At 36.1% G+C, this 21,276-nt stretch overlaps 1 protein-coding gene across 2 annotated transcripts; it reads right to left on the bottom strand.

Annotated features, from left to right (window-relative positions):
- Positions 1-2,480: 2,480 nt before the first annotated feature.
- On the bottom strand, positions 2,481-21,121 carry LOC141361487 (protein NLRC3-like). Of its 2 annotated transcripts, XM_073862922.1 has the most exons (14): positions 20,981-21,121; positions 18,597-18,676; positions 17,961-18,050; positions 17,599-17,688; positions 17,199-17,303; positions 16,925-17,005; positions 15,070-16,830; positions 13,513-13,686; positions 12,384-12,557; positions 10,162-10,335; positions 7,922-8,095; positions 7,405-7,578; positions 4,468-4,641; positions 2,481-2,833 (listed from the first exon to the last, which is right to left on the bottom strand). In XM_073862922.1, exons 2-14 carry the CDS (start codon positions 18,644-18,646, stop codon positions 2,827-2,829), a joined length of 3,228 nt encoding a protein of 1,075 aa, XP_073719023.1. In that variant the 5' UTR covers positions 18,647-18,676; positions 20,981-21,121; the 3' UTR covers positions 2,481-2,826. The 2 variants fall into 2 exon arrangements, with proteins under 2 accessions (XP_073719023.1, XP_073719024.1); XM_073862923.1 differs by lacking the exon at positions 4,468-4,641.
- Between the last annotated feature and the right edge of the window lie 155 nt (positions 21,122-21,276).

Here is a 21,276-nt window from a genome sequence, read left to right as displayed (position 1 = left end):
ACTTAAAATCTCAGAGTTAGTACTTATTTTTTTTAAAAGCAGTTTTACAAAGATAGTTTCTTACTCTAGGCATTATATTTGTCTCTCATTTAATTATTTTATATCCAGTGTTGGGGGATAACGCATTACAAGTAACGTGCACTACGTAATAATATACCTTTAACTCTACAAACTCCGCGGGACACATGCTTCTTTTCCATATGGATCACGGAACGGATCAACAGCGATTCGTCACGTTACTTTCAAAAGTGCATCCGAATCGATACGGAAGGTGCTGTATCGATGCGTGCATCGTCAGGCATCCATGACGATGTATCGTCGTATCAATATTTTGAACACAGCACTACCAAATACCTCAAGCGTGTAAACGGAAATGTGATGCTCCTTACCATATTTGAAAGATCAGCTCCCTTTTTTCCACCCGGCCACATTGTGTTCATTTTGTCATCTTATTTCCGGCTGGGAGGGACCTCTACTTTTAGCCGCATAAAGATAAGGAGCACCTGAGGCAGTGGCTCAGGACGTTATATAGCAGCGCTAAATCAAGGAATAAATTTTTACTTGATTTTTTGTTATATAAGAGGCTATCATACATAAACAAACATCCTATAAGTTTCAGAACTGAAAATGTCCTTGTAACTGAAGTGTTTGGAACCAAGCCCAGAAAACCGAGAATGTACGAATCTATGACGTTTTAGAGATTTAAACACCACCTACAAAGTGGTTTGGCTGCTATTTTTACACATCTAAGGTTTTTAAAAACAATACCCTGCATGTAATTGCGGGCAATGAAGCTATCCAATCATCATAGTAATGGGGATTTACCTTCAGGTCTTCAATTTTAGATGCTAGCGGGCCAGTTAGCTACGTATCTCATTCAGATATTGATACTGATTTATGAAACGACTTATTAACACTGGAGTTAGAGGTTGCATGTGTCTTGTTTTTAATGTACCTCTCTCTTACATCTGTTCTGTTTAAGTATGGGTACCATTTATATTTAATTCTCATAATGTAAGCTTATTTTACGAACTAATGTAAAAATACGTTTATGGTTATATTATCTACATAGATTAACCGATGTGTGTCGGCGATGCAGTGGAAACCTGTTAGGATAATACCATCCACATGCCCCTGAACTGTGATGCAGAAACACAATGGGAGGATCCATCCATCTCTGACCACAACTACACTTCAAAATCACAACTCAACCTGAAGCCACCTACATCTGATATGGGAAAACAATGAGGCGGTTTCCCGGTCAGGGCTTATCTTGGTCTCAGGCTAAAATGCATGTTTGAGCTACTATAATTTAAAAACACTTTGTACTGACACATCTTAACTTCTATCAGTGCCATTGTTTTGTCTCAAGATGCACACCAGTCTTGTTTTTTGTAAAGTTTGTTTGTAAAAAATAAAATATCCTAAAATGACTAAAGCCCATTCTTGATTTAATCTAAACCCTGTCCGGGAAACTGTCCCAGTGTGTTGAACCGACACCATCGTACATAACTTTGCTGAGAAACAACCACCTTTGTCAGCTCTACACAGGGTTGACAATGAATGCATTCTATTCAGTTGGCGAGCACTTTACCAGTACATACACCAACAGCTTCCAGATAAACATTTGGGATCAGCTCCTGTTGACTCTGATGAAGCTGCATCTTAATTTATTGCAGGGTGATCTTCCTGAAAGGTTTGTTGTTTCTCAGTCCAAAGTTATTTTTATAAACCTTTACAGTGTAAACCATTTGTTTAAATAACCTGAAATTGATAACTTGTAAATAAATGAAAATATACAAAAATATTTACATTCCATAAAGAGAAACTATTGCAGTAGAACAATCAATAAAATATTATTACAAAAATGCACAGAGCCCAGGAGAGGAGTAAAGTAAAAATCTGACTATAGTCCGAGCTGAACCCTAAGTTTGGTCTCCCAGCCTGGTTTAGCTGGTCTTTTCAGTAGGGCCAAGACCAGTGTTGGGGGTAACGCATTACAAGTAACTTGAGTTACGTAATAATATTACTTTTCTGAAGTAACGAGTAAAGTAACGCATTACTTTTTAAATGTACACATTAATATTTGAGTTACTTTTTCAAAAAAGTAACTCAAGTTACTTTTTTAGTTTAATTAATTTGATTAAAAATATGTACTGAATTAAACTTAACGTATGCACTCTCTGTGCCTGTGTGGAAACAGTTTGAGTCAGAAACTGAGATGGCAGGCCAGAGCTAAACATTTTTGTGATGAAATATGCAATTTCTGAATGCAGAACTTTTCAGTCATAAAAACACCTGCAAGGCCTGAAAGAGATCAAGCTTTAGCCAAGAAAAAGTAACGCAAAAGTAACTAAAAGTAACGTAAGCATTACTCTCCATGAAAAGTAACTAAGTAATGCAATTAGTTACTTTTTTTGGGAGTAACTTAATATTGTAATGCATTACTTTTAAAAGTAACTTTCCCCAACACTGGCCAAGACAATAAAAAAAAGTGCACAAATAATAAACCAAGGTAACTCACCAACACATCCGTTTCTCATTTTCTCCATTAAAAGACTGAAAAATGATTCTGGTGATATGACACATAATGATCCATAACACCCAATCAGGGAATGTACGTGGGCACTCACACTTTTGTTTACATAGATCTTTTTAAGACCGTTTACATTACAGCATAACCCCATAGTTTTCAAACTAAAACAGGGTCTGCAGCATTTACGAAAGTCTCAGCTTACGACACATCCTGTTACTGTGTCTCTGTTAATTGTGTTGAGTCTCTGCAGCTTCTAAATCTCCATCAGCTAATGATCAGACTGGCATTTACTAAAAGCTGTAAGCACAAAAACACAGCACACAGTCACATATATAGTATGAGCAGGAGATCAGATAAAAAAAAGAATATATCTTTATAATATAATTCAAAACATAAATGGACATTTCCAACAAAAATGTGCTTTATATTGAATAACAAAACGAAACACCCTGTCTGTTTGTTACTGACCCTATGAGACACTATGAGAGCTGAAAATATAAATCATATTCTTATAGATTAGCAATTCACTACTTACAGTAGCTGCGATTCCATTACCCTGCAAATTGTGCAAATCAACATCCCAAATAAAAAATGCACCCAATGGAAGCACGTTAATTTCGCAAATACATCGCAAAAAACTTTTTATGCTCACAAGGTGGTTTTTCAGCCAATTCAGAAGAGGTGTATTTTACAAAACTGCAATGGAAACCGTTTATTCGCATCTTCAGTTCACAATGCAAGTCACATAATCATTATTTAGAAAAAAGCTAAAGTTTTGCGCAAATCTGCAATGGAAATCCAGCTTCTTGTCGCCCTTCTTGGATTTGATTGTAAAATTTGTTATTTCAAGTATATATTCATATCTTGAATCAGTAATTAGCTTTAAAGGTGCAGTATGTAAATTTTAGTGGCATATAATGGTGAGGTTGCGAATTGCAACCAACGGCTCAGTCCACTGCTCACCCCTCGCTTTTAAAACACACAGAGAAGCTACGGTAGCCGCCACCGGACAAACATGTCATCGTTGGAGACAACTTAGTAAAAAAATGGTCCTTTAAGGGCTTTTGTAACAAAATGGCAGCACAAAATGGCGACTTTCATGTAATGGGACCCTTGATGTATGTAGATAAAAAGGTCTTGTTCTAAGGTAATAAACACATAATGGTTCATTATGAAAGGTCTTAATATACCCCTGATAATATAGTTTTGTATATTTTTTTGCATTTCTTTAAAAAGATCCTTCTAAAAATTACACACTGCACCTTTAATTTGTATATAGACCTGCCTCCTGTGGACAATCTCGCTATTGCCCCAAGAGGTTTGGTTTGGGACATGAGGAGAGACAGAACATTTATTTATTCGCCCTGTTGTTCATCCTAGGTCTGATTCTGCTTGATGCCCATTTGACGCGGATGTGCACACTCATTTAATTATACAAAAACTTTATGAGAAATGTAAATGTGCACCTTAAATATCATTATACAACAGAAACCCTCTATAAATTCACCCAATCTTCATTTGGCTAGTAAACTCACTACAAAATTCTTCCATTCAAACAGAACAGAAGCAATAATCTTCTAACACAAATATCAATACTCTGGTTTCTTTTTTCCACACTTTCTCCTGGAAATTTACTTAAATTGTATTTTTCCTATTTTGTATTGTGGAAATAAGTTTTAAAAAAAAAGAATGATTAGAATTTAATAATTTAGAAAAAGCAGCAATATGAGCATAGATGGAAGCTCCTTTAATAATTTTTAGATAAAATGTAACATTTTTGTAAAAAAAAAAAAAGTAAAGGGTGACTACACTAAAGATGCTAAAATTCTGCTTTACTGTGGAAACGTTTTGTTACAACATCATTTTCAAAGTTAAGTGTTTTTTATAGTTCTGACTATTATGTGATTAAAAAAAAAATTATTACTACTTACAATACTTTATCCAGTGTATGTTGTGGATCCTCCTTTAGATCAGAGAGCAGCTTCATTCCTGAATCTCCTAGTTTATTCTTAGTCAGATTCAGTTCTCTCAGGTGCGATGGGTTTGATCTCAGAGCTGAAGTCAGAGCAACACAACCTTCGACTGTGATATTACAATAACTCAACCTGCAGAAAACAATGACACACACTTTACTCCACACATGTATGTATACTTGTCTTCTTGAAGCCCTAAATACACTGTTCTTGAAAATATAGTGAAATTTAGAAAACATTTTGACAATATTAAAGGCGGAGTCCACAATGTTCGAAAAACGTATTGGAAAAGGAGACGGGCCGACTACCAAAACACACTTATAGCCAATCAAATCAAATCAAATGCCGGGTTGCGTATGTGTGGGACGGGTCTATCAACAGAAGGTCCAGATTCTATTGGGGTAGGGACGTGTTTGTTTGGGTGATTTCAAATATAAACATTGGCTTTCAAACATCGTGGACTCCGCCCTTAAAGGGATAGTTCACTTCAAAATAAAAATTCTGTCATCATTTCCCCATCCTCATGTCGTTCCAAACCTGTATGAATTTCTATTTTCTGATGAACACAAAAGAAAATATTTTGATAAATGATGGTAAGCACACAGTTGACGGTAGCCATTCAATTCAATCATATTTTTTTATTCCTTCTATGGAAGTCTATGGTCACTTACTGCTGTGTGTTTACCATCATTTCTTAAAATATCTTCTTTTGTGTTCACCAGAAAAAAGAAACTCACACAGGTCCAGAACAACACGAGGACAAGGAAACGATGACAGAACCCTCATTTCAAAGTGAACTATCCCTTTAAAAAAGGCTTATCAATCATGTTTTTATTTAAATGTCCAAAAAATGAAACAAACGCACTCCGTCCGAGGTGCAAGTAAAAACGAATACATCCAAACATAGAGCACAAAATAGCGACTGCACACTCACTTGCAAAATAATTTTATTGTAACCAACGTTTCAGCAAATAGCCTTCGTCAAGGTATGTGTTCGCTCAAGATAAGGCTAGCTTAAATACACAGGTGCATACAATTATTCTTATTAATATATCAATATATTGATCCTGTGGTTTTTAGCTTGATTAACTGATTGTTTCAAATTAAGAATAATTGTATGCACCTGTGCATGGCTGTATTTAAGCTCACCTTATCTTGAGCGAACACATACCTTGACGAAGGCTATTTGCCGAAACGTTGGTTACAATAAAATTATTTTGCAAGTGAGTGTGCAGTCACTATTTTGTGCTATTTATTTAAATGTCAACACGTTTCTGTGGTAGGAGTAAATTATCTACAAATACAACAATATTAATATTGAACATTAAATTGTTAATTTTCAATTGTCGCTTTTGCTTATTTTTGCTGAGCAGGGGCAAATGGACATCTGAACCACCAGGACATTTCCTGGTGCAGTGGCTCCCAACTCCAGTCCCCAATGCCCCCCTCCCAGAATGCTCCAGACGCCCTCACACATAAAACACCTGATCCAGATCATCAGCTTGTTAGTGTTAATTAAGGAACCGGTTCAAACATTCTGGAAGATGCATGATGAGTGAAATCAGGTGTTTCATATAAGGAGACATCTAAAACATTCTGGGAGGGGGGCCTTGAGGACCCGAGTTGGGAACCACTGTCCTGGTGGCCTGACAGTCGTTCTGGCCTGCGGTGCAGTCAGCCCAGGTTAACGTTGATAGACTGATATGAATGAATGACGGACTTCTAAAAATCTACGAATCAGGCAATCGCGGTGCGAAACTGCCACCACATGACCTTATGGCAATGCAAGTTGACAAATATGCAACGCAAATGCAAAGGAGAAGCAGAGAGAGAAATCGAGCAAATAAAAAGAAAAGCCCTGGTAACAGACGCAATGAGATGCTGCAAAACACAGCAATATTTGCCAAGAAGGGAGGAGGTCAGTCAAGTTACCAGTAAAAGCATGCATCTATATATTGCATATATATATATATATATTATATGCATCTGATTGCATGTTTTAAAGTCAGGTGCTGGTGATTCATTGATTTGTGTACAGTCCATACTGGGGAATCCCCATACTGCCGCTCTGAACGCATTTCAATTAGTCCTAATATTTTTATGCGCTCACACAGCGAAACACCAAGGCTGATATGTGAACTTCATCATTTTAGAAAACTTTGTGCAAATTAATCTTTTTTGTTTTATTTCACTTTTAATTTGCAGCTATTTAAAAAATCTATTAATATAAGTGAAGTATATAAATATGTTTTCATTTCATTTAAAATATAAATATTTCAACATTTGAACTGTGTCTGATCCCTTTTAAAAAGTGTAACTTTGTCTCATCCCTTTTAAAAAGTGGCTGTGGTATTGTAGTAGGCCCTATACTTTTTTAAGTGTTCACCTAAGGTATAGACATAGACCGCATCATGACAACTCAGTATTAGATCACTTGCTGGTCAGTCCCCTTTTCTATATTTTAAATCTTTATAAATTTGTTTCCAGTCAGATGAACACAGTGGCTGAGTTTATTATTCGTCTGGTAGTCTACCTGTTATTTCAAATAATAAATTAACCTATATGATTAGCAAGTCTGGTGGATTACATGAACATGGTAATGGCAGCAGCGAAGGTGGCCTGAGATGGAGTCAAATTCTCGGCCTGAATTATTGTCCTAGTCCGCCCCTGGTTGTGAGTATTTATACATACAATTTACACAATACAACAATTATACAAAAGTGACTGACCAGGTTTCATTACGAAAATGCAGATGTTTAGTATAACAGGACTGTGACATTAGTAATTGTTATCCAAAAAACAATGATTTAGTCTCAGTATAAATTAAAGTACCTGACAAAATCTCATCATGAGAATCATATCATGTCTGACTATTACAGTATCACAGGACCTTACCAGAGTTTCTCCAGTTTACAGTCAGGATCCTTCAGTACATCAGAGATCAGCTTCACTCCTGGATTTCCAAATTTATTATCAGACAGGCTCAGATCTCTCAGGTGTGATGGGTTTGATCTCAGAGCTGAAGTCAGAGCAACACAACCTTTACGTGTGATATTACAACCACTCAACCTTAGAGAACAGAGACACATAATTCACTCTCACAGTAAGCAATACACACACATTAGATCAACAATGAGGTCATTATTACAGATAATCACAAATCTAAAGCTCGTATCACTGTCATAGTCTAGTCTGAACTATTTTATGTTACAGACAACAAGACATGATTGGAGAGATGAAGTTTATAAATCTTTATTTAATGTAAACAGATGTAGATGTAAAAAGTAATGTAAAAGTCTTTTGTTTGTCATCATTACCAGAATTGCAGTATCCTCTTATTGAGAATCAGATCTTGTGAAGATCAATTGCCTGAATTCACAGCAACAGAACTTCACAAAACATATTTTCTTACCTTAGTTTCTCCAGTTTACAGTGAGGATTCTTCAGTACATCAGAGATCAGCTCCACTCCTGAATCTCTAATATTATTATTAGTCAGATTCAGATGTGTCAGGTGTGATGGGTTTGATTCCAGAGCTGAAGTCAGAGCAACACAAGCTCCATGTGTGATATTACACCATCTCAGCCTGCAGAAACACATTGTTCACTTACTTATGTGTGTTGTCCTACACTTGTGAGGCACAAAATGTCACTTGTGTTCTATATTTTTAAAGAGCACCTATTATACAATTCACACTTTTACATTACCTTTGATGTGTAAGTGTGTATTAGTACGATATGCAAAAGGTACAAACCCCAAAGGAAATAATTACGCGAATTGTCATTACCAACTTAAATCTCTTTTTTTGGCCTACAAGGAATGCAAGGATTGTAGGCAACAGTTTACACGCTCTGCTTGTTGACGTGGACACGACCGACATTATCATAATTCCGCCCACTTCTGACTCACAGCCTGTAAGTAATTTATGTTTTCATATTTAAGGAATTTACTACTGACTAAACCATGATTCAAACACAAGTTTTGAGCAGTGCAGAGCAGCGCTTGTTCTTTGTCGTTTCTACAACCACAAACGTGATCGCAGACGTGGTTTTTAAGGATTTAGTAATCCTTACTTTACCAATCTGTTACGTTCTGCTCAAGCTGCGCTGGTAAAGTCAATTGATCAGCTTGGTCTTCTGCATTTTCTAGATCAGATTTGGCTTGTATTAATAAGGTAGTAAAGACAATATTAACTCCTGTCAGCATTGCATTAAGAGCTAATCTTTAAAACATGGTAAGGAGCGTTTCTGGCTAAAGTCAGAGGTAATCAGGCCAATCACTACGTACAGATTAGCTGGTCAATCGAAGGACACTGCACTTTTCAGAACGATGATCTTTGTACAAAATCAACCCGGTTCAGATAGGCAGGGCATAGAGGAGCAAAAAAAATGTACAGTACGTGGGAAAAATGTTTTTTTCAACAATTAACCACACAAACACATTGTATTATACCAAATAGACAAAATAACGTTGTTTTTAGCAAAGTAATAAGTGCTAAATATATATAGTGTGTCACAAAACTGAGTACCCCCCTCACATTTCAGCAAAAAATGTGTATATTTTCTCACGGGACAATACTATAAAAATTAAATTTGGATATATTTAAGAGTAGTCAATGTGCTACTTGTATAGCAGAATAGATGTACTGTCTTCTGAAAACAACTTACTTCTACAATATATTTCATTTCTATAGTATTGCCCCTTGAGAAAATAATAAATATTTGCTAAAATGTGAGGGGTGTACTCACTTTTGTGACATACTGTAGAGTGAAACCTTTTAAACATGAAGCGCTTACCTTATAAAAAAAACAAATAGAATCTAATAATGTCACAGATTTATGTGGTAGTCAGCATTAAAGGTAGTGTACCACTGTAGCACCAGCACCACTTATGGTTCTATATAGCACCGTTTAACAAAAAAGTGGTATATAGAACTTAAAGTGGTTTCAATGAACCCAACCAGTGAATCACTTTGGATGATATTTTGCACCTTTTTAGGGTGTAGGTCCCAATGACCAGAGTTGATAACAATGAATTAAACGCCTCATAGAAATCTAAAATGAAATTGAGCTATTCTCATGTATAAACTCAGTAACCAACAGTCTTCTCCTGGCTTCTTCTCCGCAACATGATTTCTTCTAACATTTTTATGCTGATGACAAACAGCTTCTCGTTTCAAACAGATGAACCTAATGGTAGCTGCAAAGATCTCAGACTTCCTGTTGGACATTTTTGCATGGATAAAAGCACATCACCTGCAACTTAACCTGGCAAAAACAGAATGTCTCATCTTCCCAGCCACTCTGTCAGAACAGCAACAGCTTACCATCCTTAGATGTTTAGTTTGAACTACACTACATCGGGAAGATCAGTCAACTCCTAACAAAGCATGCTACACAGCCTCTTTCCTATTACTGCAATGCTCATCTGGTTGGACTCCAAACCTGTGTTTTTAAACCTTTGTAAATGATTTAAGATGCAGCTGCATGATTAGTCTTCAATAAATGCAAAAAGCCTAGCTCCTGGTCGTGGCTCCCATCAAGTCCCATTGAGGCACTGGATCTTGACTATAAAACAGCCACTTGCTCCGCAGCCGTGTGAAAGCAGCTATTTGAGAATCATACCGTGTGACTATAAGATAGATGATCTTACTTCAGTTTCTTTAGTTTACAGTCAGGCTTCTTCAGTACATCAGAGATCAGCTTCACTCCTGAATCTCCAAGATTATTATCAGACAGATTCAGATGTGTCAGGTGTGATGGGTTTAATCTCAGAGCAGAAGTCAGAGCAACACAACCTTCATCTGTGATATTACAATCACTCAACCTGTAGAGAACAATGACACACACTGTTCACTCTCAGTTTAAAACACACCAGATCAACAATGAGTTACAAATCTAAAGCAAAAGTCACTGTCAATCAAAATTTGATCAGATTTTTAGAGAGAGTGAGAGAGAGAGTGAGAGAAAGTGAGAGAGATCTGACAGCCTATCACAGTGATTCCCACCCAAGGGTAAAAGTGCCCTATGGGGTATGTGAAGTATTTTCAAGGGGTACACAGAAATTTTTAGATTTTGCTGTGATCTCAAGTGGTACTTGTTCATTTAAATATAAAGTGCACAGAGAACCAGCAGCCACCACTGCGTGTTGTATGTACGAAAGCTTTGTTAAATGAACCTTTGAACCTGTATAAACTATGTCTGCCTATTGCATTTTTGAGAATAAACTTAAAAAGTACCAAAGCAGAAGAACTCTCTTAAAACTGCCTGCCATGGCAATGATGCATTCTATTGTGTTGCAAAACACATAGAAAAGGCTGGAAAGCCACACATAATTGTTAATTTTAAGGTTTAATTTTGTCGACACACACACAATTGAGTCTTAGCTCAAACAGCGCAAAAGGGGGTTCACAACAAAGTCATTGCATGTGTGAAAAAGATTGCACCTCTCATGACCTCCATTCACTGCAGTTTACATCGAGAAGCTTTTGCCCACAGATATGAAGGGTGTTATGGATGAGGCAGTTTAAATAGTAAATTTTATTAAGACTAAGCCTCTTCAGTCAGGTTTGTTTCAAGTTCCCTGTAAATAAATGACCAGTAAGCCTGTACAGGTTCTTTTACAGAGTGAAGTACTTGGCTTTCTTGGGGGACAGTGCTTACCCGTCTCTTCGAATTCTGTAATGAAACAGGCATTTTTGTCCAAATCAAAATTTCAAAACTAAAGACACATCTCCTTAGCCAAGCAGAAACATAATGCATCTTGTAACTGCATTCTAAGTCTATGGACAAATTACTAATAATTATCCTCTGGCTAAAATTTCATGAACAGCAGCTATGCTAATTATTCTTAATCTGTTCACCTATTTCCAGTTACTAGTAACTACAGTAGTGATTTTGCCAGCTAAAGTCCAGATCCAACCTCCAACAAATGTGTCAGATGATTGATGTGTGTGTTTATATGGCACAAGCTTCAAATCAGATTTGATCATTTGACATGCGCACATTTCTGCACAAATATAGTTTTGTGCTGTTCCAAAATACGCATACAAATCATCCTCCTAAAATCGCTGTGCATCTATTTTAGGTAATTAGTAAACAACAAGCACACAGAGCTTTGTGCCTCGCTGCTTATCAAGCAGCAGCAAAAAAATCCATTCACGTGTGCCCAAAAAGCGTGTTTGACTTCACGCAGGGCTGCAAAGACCGTCCGCGAGAGCGAGTCCAAACACATAGATTTGTGGATCAGAGTATAAATCGTAAACTGACTAGACAACGCTGTCTCCTATCACTTTACAGGGGATTGGAAGGAAAATAGGACATTTTAAGATTGACAAGAGAGTCACTTCATGTGACTTCCTTCAAAAAACAAACTTATGCACTTCAGTCTAGTAGGTGGTGGAAACGCACTTTTAAGTGGGTTTGCCAACTGCCATTAAAAAAAGAAAAGAAGAAGAATATTGCACACACGCAAAGCGTCCCAGTTATCAATCAGATCAAGTGTTTACATGTCCTATTGAGCGGATTACAAAAAGTGTAAAACACCTTCATAAACTGAATATATGTTTTATCATTTTGGCTCTTTTTAATTACGATTGAGAATTTTTATTCAGATTGAACATTTAAACCGATTACAATTGTCCATGTAAACGCAGCTAGTGTAAACTTTGAAAAGAGATCAACAATATGATCATATATCAATATGACATACATTATTGTAATGATATTTTTTGCCAAGTCACCAAGGTCTACATAATTATTAGAACTGCAGTGATATGTTATTCATTATCAGATAATGTAAAGATCAATCACCTGAATTCACAACAGCAAAGTAAGCAAGCATGTAATCATAAAATACAACATTATATTTCTTACCTCAGTATCTCCAGTTTACAGTCAGGATTCATCAGTACAGCAGAGAGCATCTTTACTCCTAAATCTCTTAGTTCATTATTAGACAGATCCAGATCTCTCAGGTATGATGGGTTTGATCTCAGAGCTGAAGTCAGAGCAACACAACCGTCATCTGTGATATTACAGAAATTCAACCTGCAGAGAACAATGACACACACTTCAAGTTTCAAGTTTATTGATTTATATAGCACATTTAAAACAGCGCACAGGGTGACGCCAAAGTGCTGTACAGAAATGCATTAAAAAGCAAAGTTAAGAATGATACTAAAAATCTGTGTGTCGTCTGCATAACAATGAAAAGAAATCCCATGTTTACTAAAAATGAAGGCCAGGGATCGCATATTACAATGAAAAAGAACAGGTGCAAGAATGGACCCCTGAGGCACACCACAGTTCATGTGGGCTACTGAGAATGATATATTACCCAGGCAGACACAGAAATGCCTATTTGTCAAATATGACACAAACCATTTAAGCACATTTCCCTGCAATCCCACACAATGCTGTAATCTAGAGATGAGAATTTTGTGATTAACTGTACCAAATGTAGAGGAAAGATCTAAAAGCACTAAAAGCACTAAATCGCCAGAGTCAGTAGCTTAAAAAATGTCATTAAGAACTCTTAAAAGTGCAGACTCAGTACAGTGCATAGACTTGACGCCACTTCACTTTCTTATTTAACAAACTGATTCAAGTCCAAGAAAGATATTTACATTGGAAACGATAACTCACGTCATCTTTAATTTGGGGTTTGTACCTTTTGCATATCGTTAACATGTACTTACACACACTTACTCACCAAGCAGTGTTTCCCACTCACTGACCTTACTTGGGCGAGCCGCCCAGGTATATTAACGAGCACCCAGGCTGCAAACCTTTGGTCTTTTTTTCTGGCTCTTGTTTTGAACGTAACGACCATGTGCTACATTTTCTTTCTCCTATTTTTGTATAATATTATTATTAATAAACCATATATTTTCTCAAATCTAAAAAGTTTGCACAGAGATGGTAGCAAAAAAGCAATGCTAATGTCAAGCCCATTGCACTAATCGAGTCATTGCCAGTTCTTATATCAGAGAGATGATCTTACATCAGGTTCTCCAGTTTGCATTGAGGATTCTTCAATACATCAGAGAGCAGCTTCACTCCTAAATCTCCTACATCATTCTGAGACAGATTCAGATGTCTCAGGTGTGATGGGTTTGATCTCAGAGCTGAAGTCACAGCAACAAAACGTTCATCTGTGATTTTACATTCACACAACCTGTAGAAAATAATGACACACACTTCACTTTCTTGTTTAACATTAATTGATTCAAGTTGATTGATTCTGCATGTACTATTGAACTTTATAGGGCTGTTGAATTCTGTTGAATTTTTCAGTAGTACACTAGGTATTGGTACTGGACAAAGATATTGGGAAGACTCCAATAAATAAACATGTTTACCTATTCCAGTAATTCCAATCAAAAATATTAAAGAACAAGTTCAGTATTTTACACTTAAAGCCCTGTTTTCAGATTTTGTTTATGATGAAATAGAACGGTTTTGACATATGATGTTGGCCCGAGAATTTTCGGGTGTTTGTTGTTTCAGCCCCCACCTCTACAATGTGTGTATAGGTGCACTGGAACAATCCTTCCTAAAATGCATTAAACTTTCGTTTACAAAGACATAAAACTCACAAGTGGTCAGGGGTGTTCCCTGATATGCTGACACAAAAATCTCTGCAAATGATGCTCTCCAACAGGTTTTTTCGTAGTTTTTGCCAACTCCATTGACTTGAATTAGATGTGCTGTGAGGTACGGTATTACTCTGCAACGGGAACGTTGTTTGTATTCTTGCAATTGGCAAAGGTGGATTTCTGGGCTGGAGTGTTTATTATTCAAGCTCTCAACGGAAGAATATACGGGTGTGAGGCGTTTGGAAAAATAGGTCCACAAGTTTACAACGAATGCTAAAACAGCTGTTGTAAAGCATCTTTTGCAGTGATTTTTGTGTGAGCATATCAGTGAACACCCCTGACCACTCGGTGAGTTTCACGTCTTTGTAAACGAAAGTTTAATGCATTTTAGCAAGGATTGTTTCGGTGCACCTATGCAGCCACTACAGAGGTGGGAGGTAATACAACAAACACCCGAAAATTCTCGGGCCAGCATCACACGTCCAAAATTCAGCCAAAACCGATCCATTGCATCACAAACAATCTGAAAACAGGGCTTTAAGTGTAAAATACTGAACTTGTCCTTTAAGGCTGTATACCGCAGGGGTTGAGAATGCTTTATTCTGAATGGTTGAAAAAAGTTCCACAAGTAGGCATTTTTTTTCAATAAACACACTCAGCTTTGCATCGTGACGCAGTAACACCTTAGATGGCACTGTTTTAGAATAATTTAACGGCCCGTCATAAATTATTCCTTACATACCATAGTACTAGTACAATAATGGCATGTTACTTTGCCGAACAGTTTTGGAAGAGCCTTTCTCTGTTTCGAAGTGACCCCTGTGTACAATTCATTGATGGGTTTGGTACCAATGATACCAAAGATATATTTAGCGGGGTAATATCTGGGGCTTATCTTTAAAGCCAAACATGTGTTTATATTCGGGGTACTATTTAAGAGTAAAACAAATTTTTACACTTACTGAACTGATCTGGACTCACAAATCACAGGGAGCAGGTTCTGAAGAGCTTGGAGTTTTTCTTCTTTGTTACCTCTTACAAATTCACTCAGTTTAAACTCATTCAGCTTTTGTTCTGATGTCAACAACACAAAAACTACAGCTGACCACTGAGATGAAGAAAGTTTAGCTTCACTTAATGTTCCAGATTTCAGATATTGCTGAATTTCCTCCACTAGTGAATGATCACCCAGTTCATTCAGACAGTGAAACAGATTGATGGATTTCTCTGGAGAGTGAGTGCTCTTGATCTTCTGTTTGATATACGCAACTGTTTTCTCATTGTTGTGAGAGCTTCTTCCTGTCTTCATACTTAGACTTTGTACAAGATTCTGATTGGAATCCAGTGACAAACCCAGAAGAAAACGAAGAAAAAGATCATAATGTCCATTTTCACTGTTTAAAGCCCTATCCACAACCTTCTGATGCAGTTCAGATAAAGTTAACTGCAAGAAAGTGTTTTTTGTCCAATCGTTTATAAAGGAGAGGTGCATATATAGAGCTGCTAGATGTTCCTGAATCCTCAGATGAACAAAGCAGTAAACTTTCCCATGATACAAACCAAACTCCTCTCTGAAGATCTGAGTACACAATCCTGAGTACACTGATGCTTCTGCTACATCAATGCCACACTCTCTCAGGTCTTCCTCATAGAAGATCACATTGCCTTTCACAAGCTGCTCAAAAGCCAGTTTACCCAGTTTATAGATCATGTCTTTATCATTTACTTTAATCTCATAGTCCTTCTGATGTTTGATGTTTGTCTGAATGATCAGGAAGTGTGTGTACATTTGAGTGAGAGTCTTGGGGATCTCTCTTCTTTTTGCTTCACTCAATATTCTCTCTAGAACAGTGACTGAAATCCAGCAGAAGACTGGGATGTGACACATGATGTAGAGACTCCTGGATGACTTCAGGTGTGAGATGATTTGATCAGACAGACTCTCATCACTGATTCTCTTCCTGAAGTATTCCTCCTTCTGTGGATCACTGAAGCCTCGTACCTCTGTGACTCGATCAACACACTCAGAGGGGATGAGATCAGCTGCTGCTGGTCTGGAGGTGATCCAGATGAGAGCAGAGGGAAACAGATTCCCCTTGATGAGGTTTGTCAGCATCACGTCCACTGAGGTTGATTTACGTACATCACACAACCTCACACTGCTGTGAAAATCCAGAGACAGACGACACTCATCCAAACCATCAAAGATGAACAACACTTTATATTCATCACTGAAGATTTCCATTTCTTTTGTCTCTGGGAAGAAAAGATGAAGAAGATCTAAAAGACTGAGTGTTTTGTCCTTCATCAAATTGATCTCTCTGAAAGGAAGTGGAAATATGAGGTGGACGTCCTGATTCTCTTTCTCTTCAGCCCAGTCCAGAATGAACTTCTGTACAGAGACTGTTTTTCCAATGCCAGCGACTCCCTTTGTCAGCACACTTCTGATGTGTTTGTGTTGTTCAGGTAAAGGTTTAAAGATGTCATTACATTTGATTGGTGTCTCCTCTGTTGTTGTTCTTCTGGATTGTCTCTCAATCTGTCTCACCTCATGTTCATTACTGATCTCTCCACTTTCACTCTCTGTGATGTAGAGCTCTGTGTAGATCTCATTCAGTAGTGTTGGGTTTCCCTCATTTAATGTTCCCTCATACAAACACTTAAACCTCTTCTGCAGGTCTTTTTGAAATTTGTTGAGCACCTCAGCCAATTTTGAGTTGTTGCTGTAAAATTCAGAACAAAGATTTAAAAATATTCTTTTATAACCTGACATACATGTAGATCCTAAAACAAACAAAATAAAATCCAACAATTCACCTGAAATCAGGATTAACGTTTTGTGGTTGATTCACAGACTGCTCAAACGTCATCTTTTTAAGGATGGGTTCTGTTACTGGTCTGGACATCAGGAAAACAGAAGTGAATAATTAATTACATTTCTTAGATGATATTTATTTTATTTTAACTGATGTGCAAAAGGAACATCTAAATGTTATTCTTTTGTTCAGATCACCTCTTAAACATTGTTAACAAAATACACCCTAAAACGAAAATTCTAATTCTAATCATATAATTTCTATAAATGTTATACTTTTGTTCAGATCGCCTCTTTAATGATATTGGTTGAATCATAGACTGGTCACTCTTTATGGACACACAGCTGGGCTCTGGATCTCTTCCCTTCTGATGAACTGAACTATAACACACAACAGATTACAGTATTTTGTGAATTACTGTTTTAACAAATAACATTAATTTGTCATTTAAACAACTTATGATCTTCTTCACAGTATGTTAATACATAAATTGAAGAGCTCTCACAGATGTTTGTTGCTGTGTGAATCACATACATTACTCAGATAAAAAAATACTTTAAGGAACCTTCATGGTTTCTTTCAGAAAAAAAAAACATTCCATCATTTTAACAAAATACACCAAATTTCAAATTCTAATCATAGTTTCAATTAATGTTATACTTTTGTTTAGGCCACCTCTTAAATGATATTGGTTGAATCATAGACTGATCACTCTTCATAGACACACAGGTGGGCTCTGGATCTGTTCCCTTCTCATGACCTAAACTATAACACACAACAGATTACAGTTAATCCTGTGAATTACTTTTCCACAAATAACATTATTTTGTCAACTAATTATTATTTTGTAAAACAACATATGATATTCTTTACAGTATGTTAATACATAAAATAAATTAATATGTGTGAATCAATTACATTACCCAGAGCATAATTTATGTCTCATCATTTGAACAAAATACCTTTAAACCCCAAATATAAAAATGTCACATTCTAATACTATAATTTATATAAATGTTTTCTTTTGTTCAGATCACCTCTTAAATGATATTGGTTGAATCATAGACTGATTACTCTTCATAGACACACAGCTGGACTCTGGATCTCTTCCTCTCTGATGAACTGAACTATAAGAGCAGCATATTACAGTTAAGGTAATTATTTCCTATATTCAACAAATAACATTTATTTATTATTAAAACACCATATGATCTTTTCATTTACAATGTGTTAATACATTTACAACAAATTATGTGTTTCACTGTGTTCAAAAAAATAAATTTCATAAATGTGTTTCTATTGTATGTGTGAACAAATTTCATATTGATTTTCATTGACACTATTATTTATTTTTTATTCTCATTTACACTAAAACACAAACAGTAAATTGGACTTAGGGCTTTAACCAAAGTGCCTCTCTATAAGAATCAATTACATTTCAAAAAGATATCAAAATGATTAAAAACCTATAAACACAATTCACATTCTTTCTGAACAGATTTCTCCTCTATGATAACACTTAACTTAAAAAAAATCTAATGAAGTCATCAACATTAAAATAATGTAAATCTACAGCTATAGCTGATTACAGTACAAACCAATACTTTTTAACTTTGTTATTTCAACCGTGGGAAACTATAAAGGTATTTATTAGTGTTTTATATATAAATTACCTGCATCCTAGAGAAAAATCTCCATCTTTATATGGTTGTGTGTGGTCCATAATGGAGCTGCAAAGGTGAATCTGGACAATCTGATGTGTTGAAAAACAGATTAGATCTTTAGATTTAAATGGGTCCCGGATAAAGTTGGTTCGATATTTGACGTTTGACATATGTCAGATATTTAGCCTCAGAAATCTTCAATAAATCATTAACAATTAAGTAAAATGACAAAAAAAACATACTGTGGTTTTAACTGTTTCACACAATGTTGGACACAAATCTGTTTTTATCTGCCTTGAGGTATTGTAACTGATAGATTTGATATAGGTTGTATTCACAAAACTGTAGCACAGGGGTGGGGCACCCTGGGCCCTGGATTGCCACTGTCCTGGAAAGTTTAGTTCCAACCATAATCAAACACACCTGATAAATCTAATCAAAATCTTCAGCATTACTTGGAATTAAATGTAGGTGAGTTTAAATAGGGTTGGAACTAAACTTTGCAGAACAGTGGCCCTCCAGGACTCAGGGTTCCCCACCCCTACTGTAGCACATCAAAAGTTATTAATATGCAAAAAAACTGAGAAAAATCTTGCAAAGCCTTGAAAATATTGTGCAGTTTAACATCAAAGAGTAACTTAATGCAGTTGTTTTAAATTCAGAAATTTAAATGAATTCATAAAAAAAATGCACCTGTCAACATGTCAGATTGACATGTCATCATCAAGAGTTGTGTTTTTTTACTGATTCATAGAACAAGATTTTCAGGCATCTTTTAACACATTTATTTTTAAAACCTATGGCATTGTATCACAACTGGTTCCTAGAACAATAAGCTTATTCGACTTTATGCGGCGCCGCAAGAACCGACAGCCAGATGAAAGCACAGCGAGAGCAATTTAAAAAAAAATCACATGGAGGAATCTGCATGGCTGATTCTTGCAGCACTGCATGAAGACGAACAAGCCTAATATTTAGATTTTGATAGTTAGAAAAACTGCAGCACAACACATAGCGCCTTTGTGATAACTAATCGCATATTTGAAAACTACAATACAAATTTTACGCTAGAAAAGCAATCACAAGGTGTATAAATGGAAAATATAGACTTCCCATAGACTTCCATACAAAATGGAGCACAAAGCAACTTTGTACACTGCCGACAGGCATAAATAACTCAAGTTACATAAATAATAAATAAATTATTTAAAAAAAATTAAATAATAAAACTAAATAAATTAACTCATTTATATAGATCAGTGAGTATAACACTAGTAATATTTAGGAACTGAATCAAATGAATCTTCTTCTTTATTCTATAAATTAATTAAATATAATTAATCTTCACAGAAGTGATTTTTCTTTTTGTCTTCTGTTGTTTGATTAACATGACACAAACAGGGTACTGCCACTTTAAGACCGGATAAGCATGGATCCATTTACTGATACACACCTCATTTCTGTCTTGGTATTTCCATTAAAACTGACTGTTTTAATGGAAATACTGACTGTAGTATTTCAAAATCATTTTGTGTGTATGTGTCCTGTGAAGCCCAGAGAGATTGTGTGCTTTTTAAAATGCACGTCCCCCTGCGCCAGGACTGAAGGTATCTCAGGAAGCCAAACATTGGATTCGGATGTGCCTTGACGCTTTGCTCTGGAATGCTGCCTCAAAATAAAAAATTTTAGAGATTTGTGTGCAGCTTCACACTGACTGCGCTTTTAAATTCAAGTCACTTTTACTCCTGTTTTTTTTTTCTTTTTATCCTGTTTTAAATTGTTTTTATTACAATCACATTTTAAATTATTATTTATCTATTAAATAGTTTTTATTGTGAATTTTTATTTTTCTTATTTTTACTTTTTTTTCTCTTATATTGTTTTCTCATTTCTATGTAAAGCACTTTGAATGACCTCTGAGTATGAAATGTGCTATACATACGCTTGCCTTGCCATGGACGCACGCACAAAACATGATTAAAAACAGTTATAGTAAATATTTACTACATCCGCCATTTATAACCCAGTGGAAAGATGAAAGAAAAGGCCTGATATGTCGTGTAAATATATGTTGTTGTTTTCGTGTTGTTGCTCGGGAGGGATGCGCAACAACGACATAACCAGTTAGGCCTATCTCTAAAGTAGGAAAGTATGTCAAGTGTTTGAACCTGAAAAGACCAAGAATTTGCGTGTGTGTACTGTAAAATGTCCCAACTGTCCCCCTGGAGTGAGTTTTATAAGGTTTGAATTTCTATGTGTCGCTTCCTCCTGACCGCAGCAGTATTTTTCTCATTCAACACAGTTAACAGAGTTATTTGACAAGTACAAACCACAATAAACATTACACAACAAACAACAAAGGATATGTTAAGATAAAAATATCAAACAATTACCTAGATTAATCGATCCTTATGTAACCATTCTTCACCGACTATGACTGTGAAATAAGAGAACGCAAAAGCTAAATTATACTTTCACTTTGTGTTTGTGACTGCTCAATACATCATAAACATACAGATACCTAGACCTAGGCCACTGTATCGAACGTCACCAGCGCCTCCACGTTGGTCCGGGCAAGAGTGCCCTTTTAAATATTTTTTTACAATCTCAACAACAATGGTTACAATTCCCAACGATTTCAATTATTTACAATCTGCATGGAGTACAAATGTTATCGTAAGGAAATGTT

This window comes from Misgurnus anguillicaudatus, chromosome 24 (assembly GCF_027580225.2).
Source record: "Misgurnus anguillicaudatus chromosome 24, ASM2758022v2, whole genome shotgun sequence".
NCBI classification, from domain to species: Eukaryota; Metazoa; Chordata; class Actinopteri; order Cypriniformes; family Cobitidae; genus Misgurnus; species Misgurnus anguillicaudatus.
Note: the sequence above shows the minus strand (reverse complement) of the source record. Positions and strands in the feature narration are given on the sequence as shown.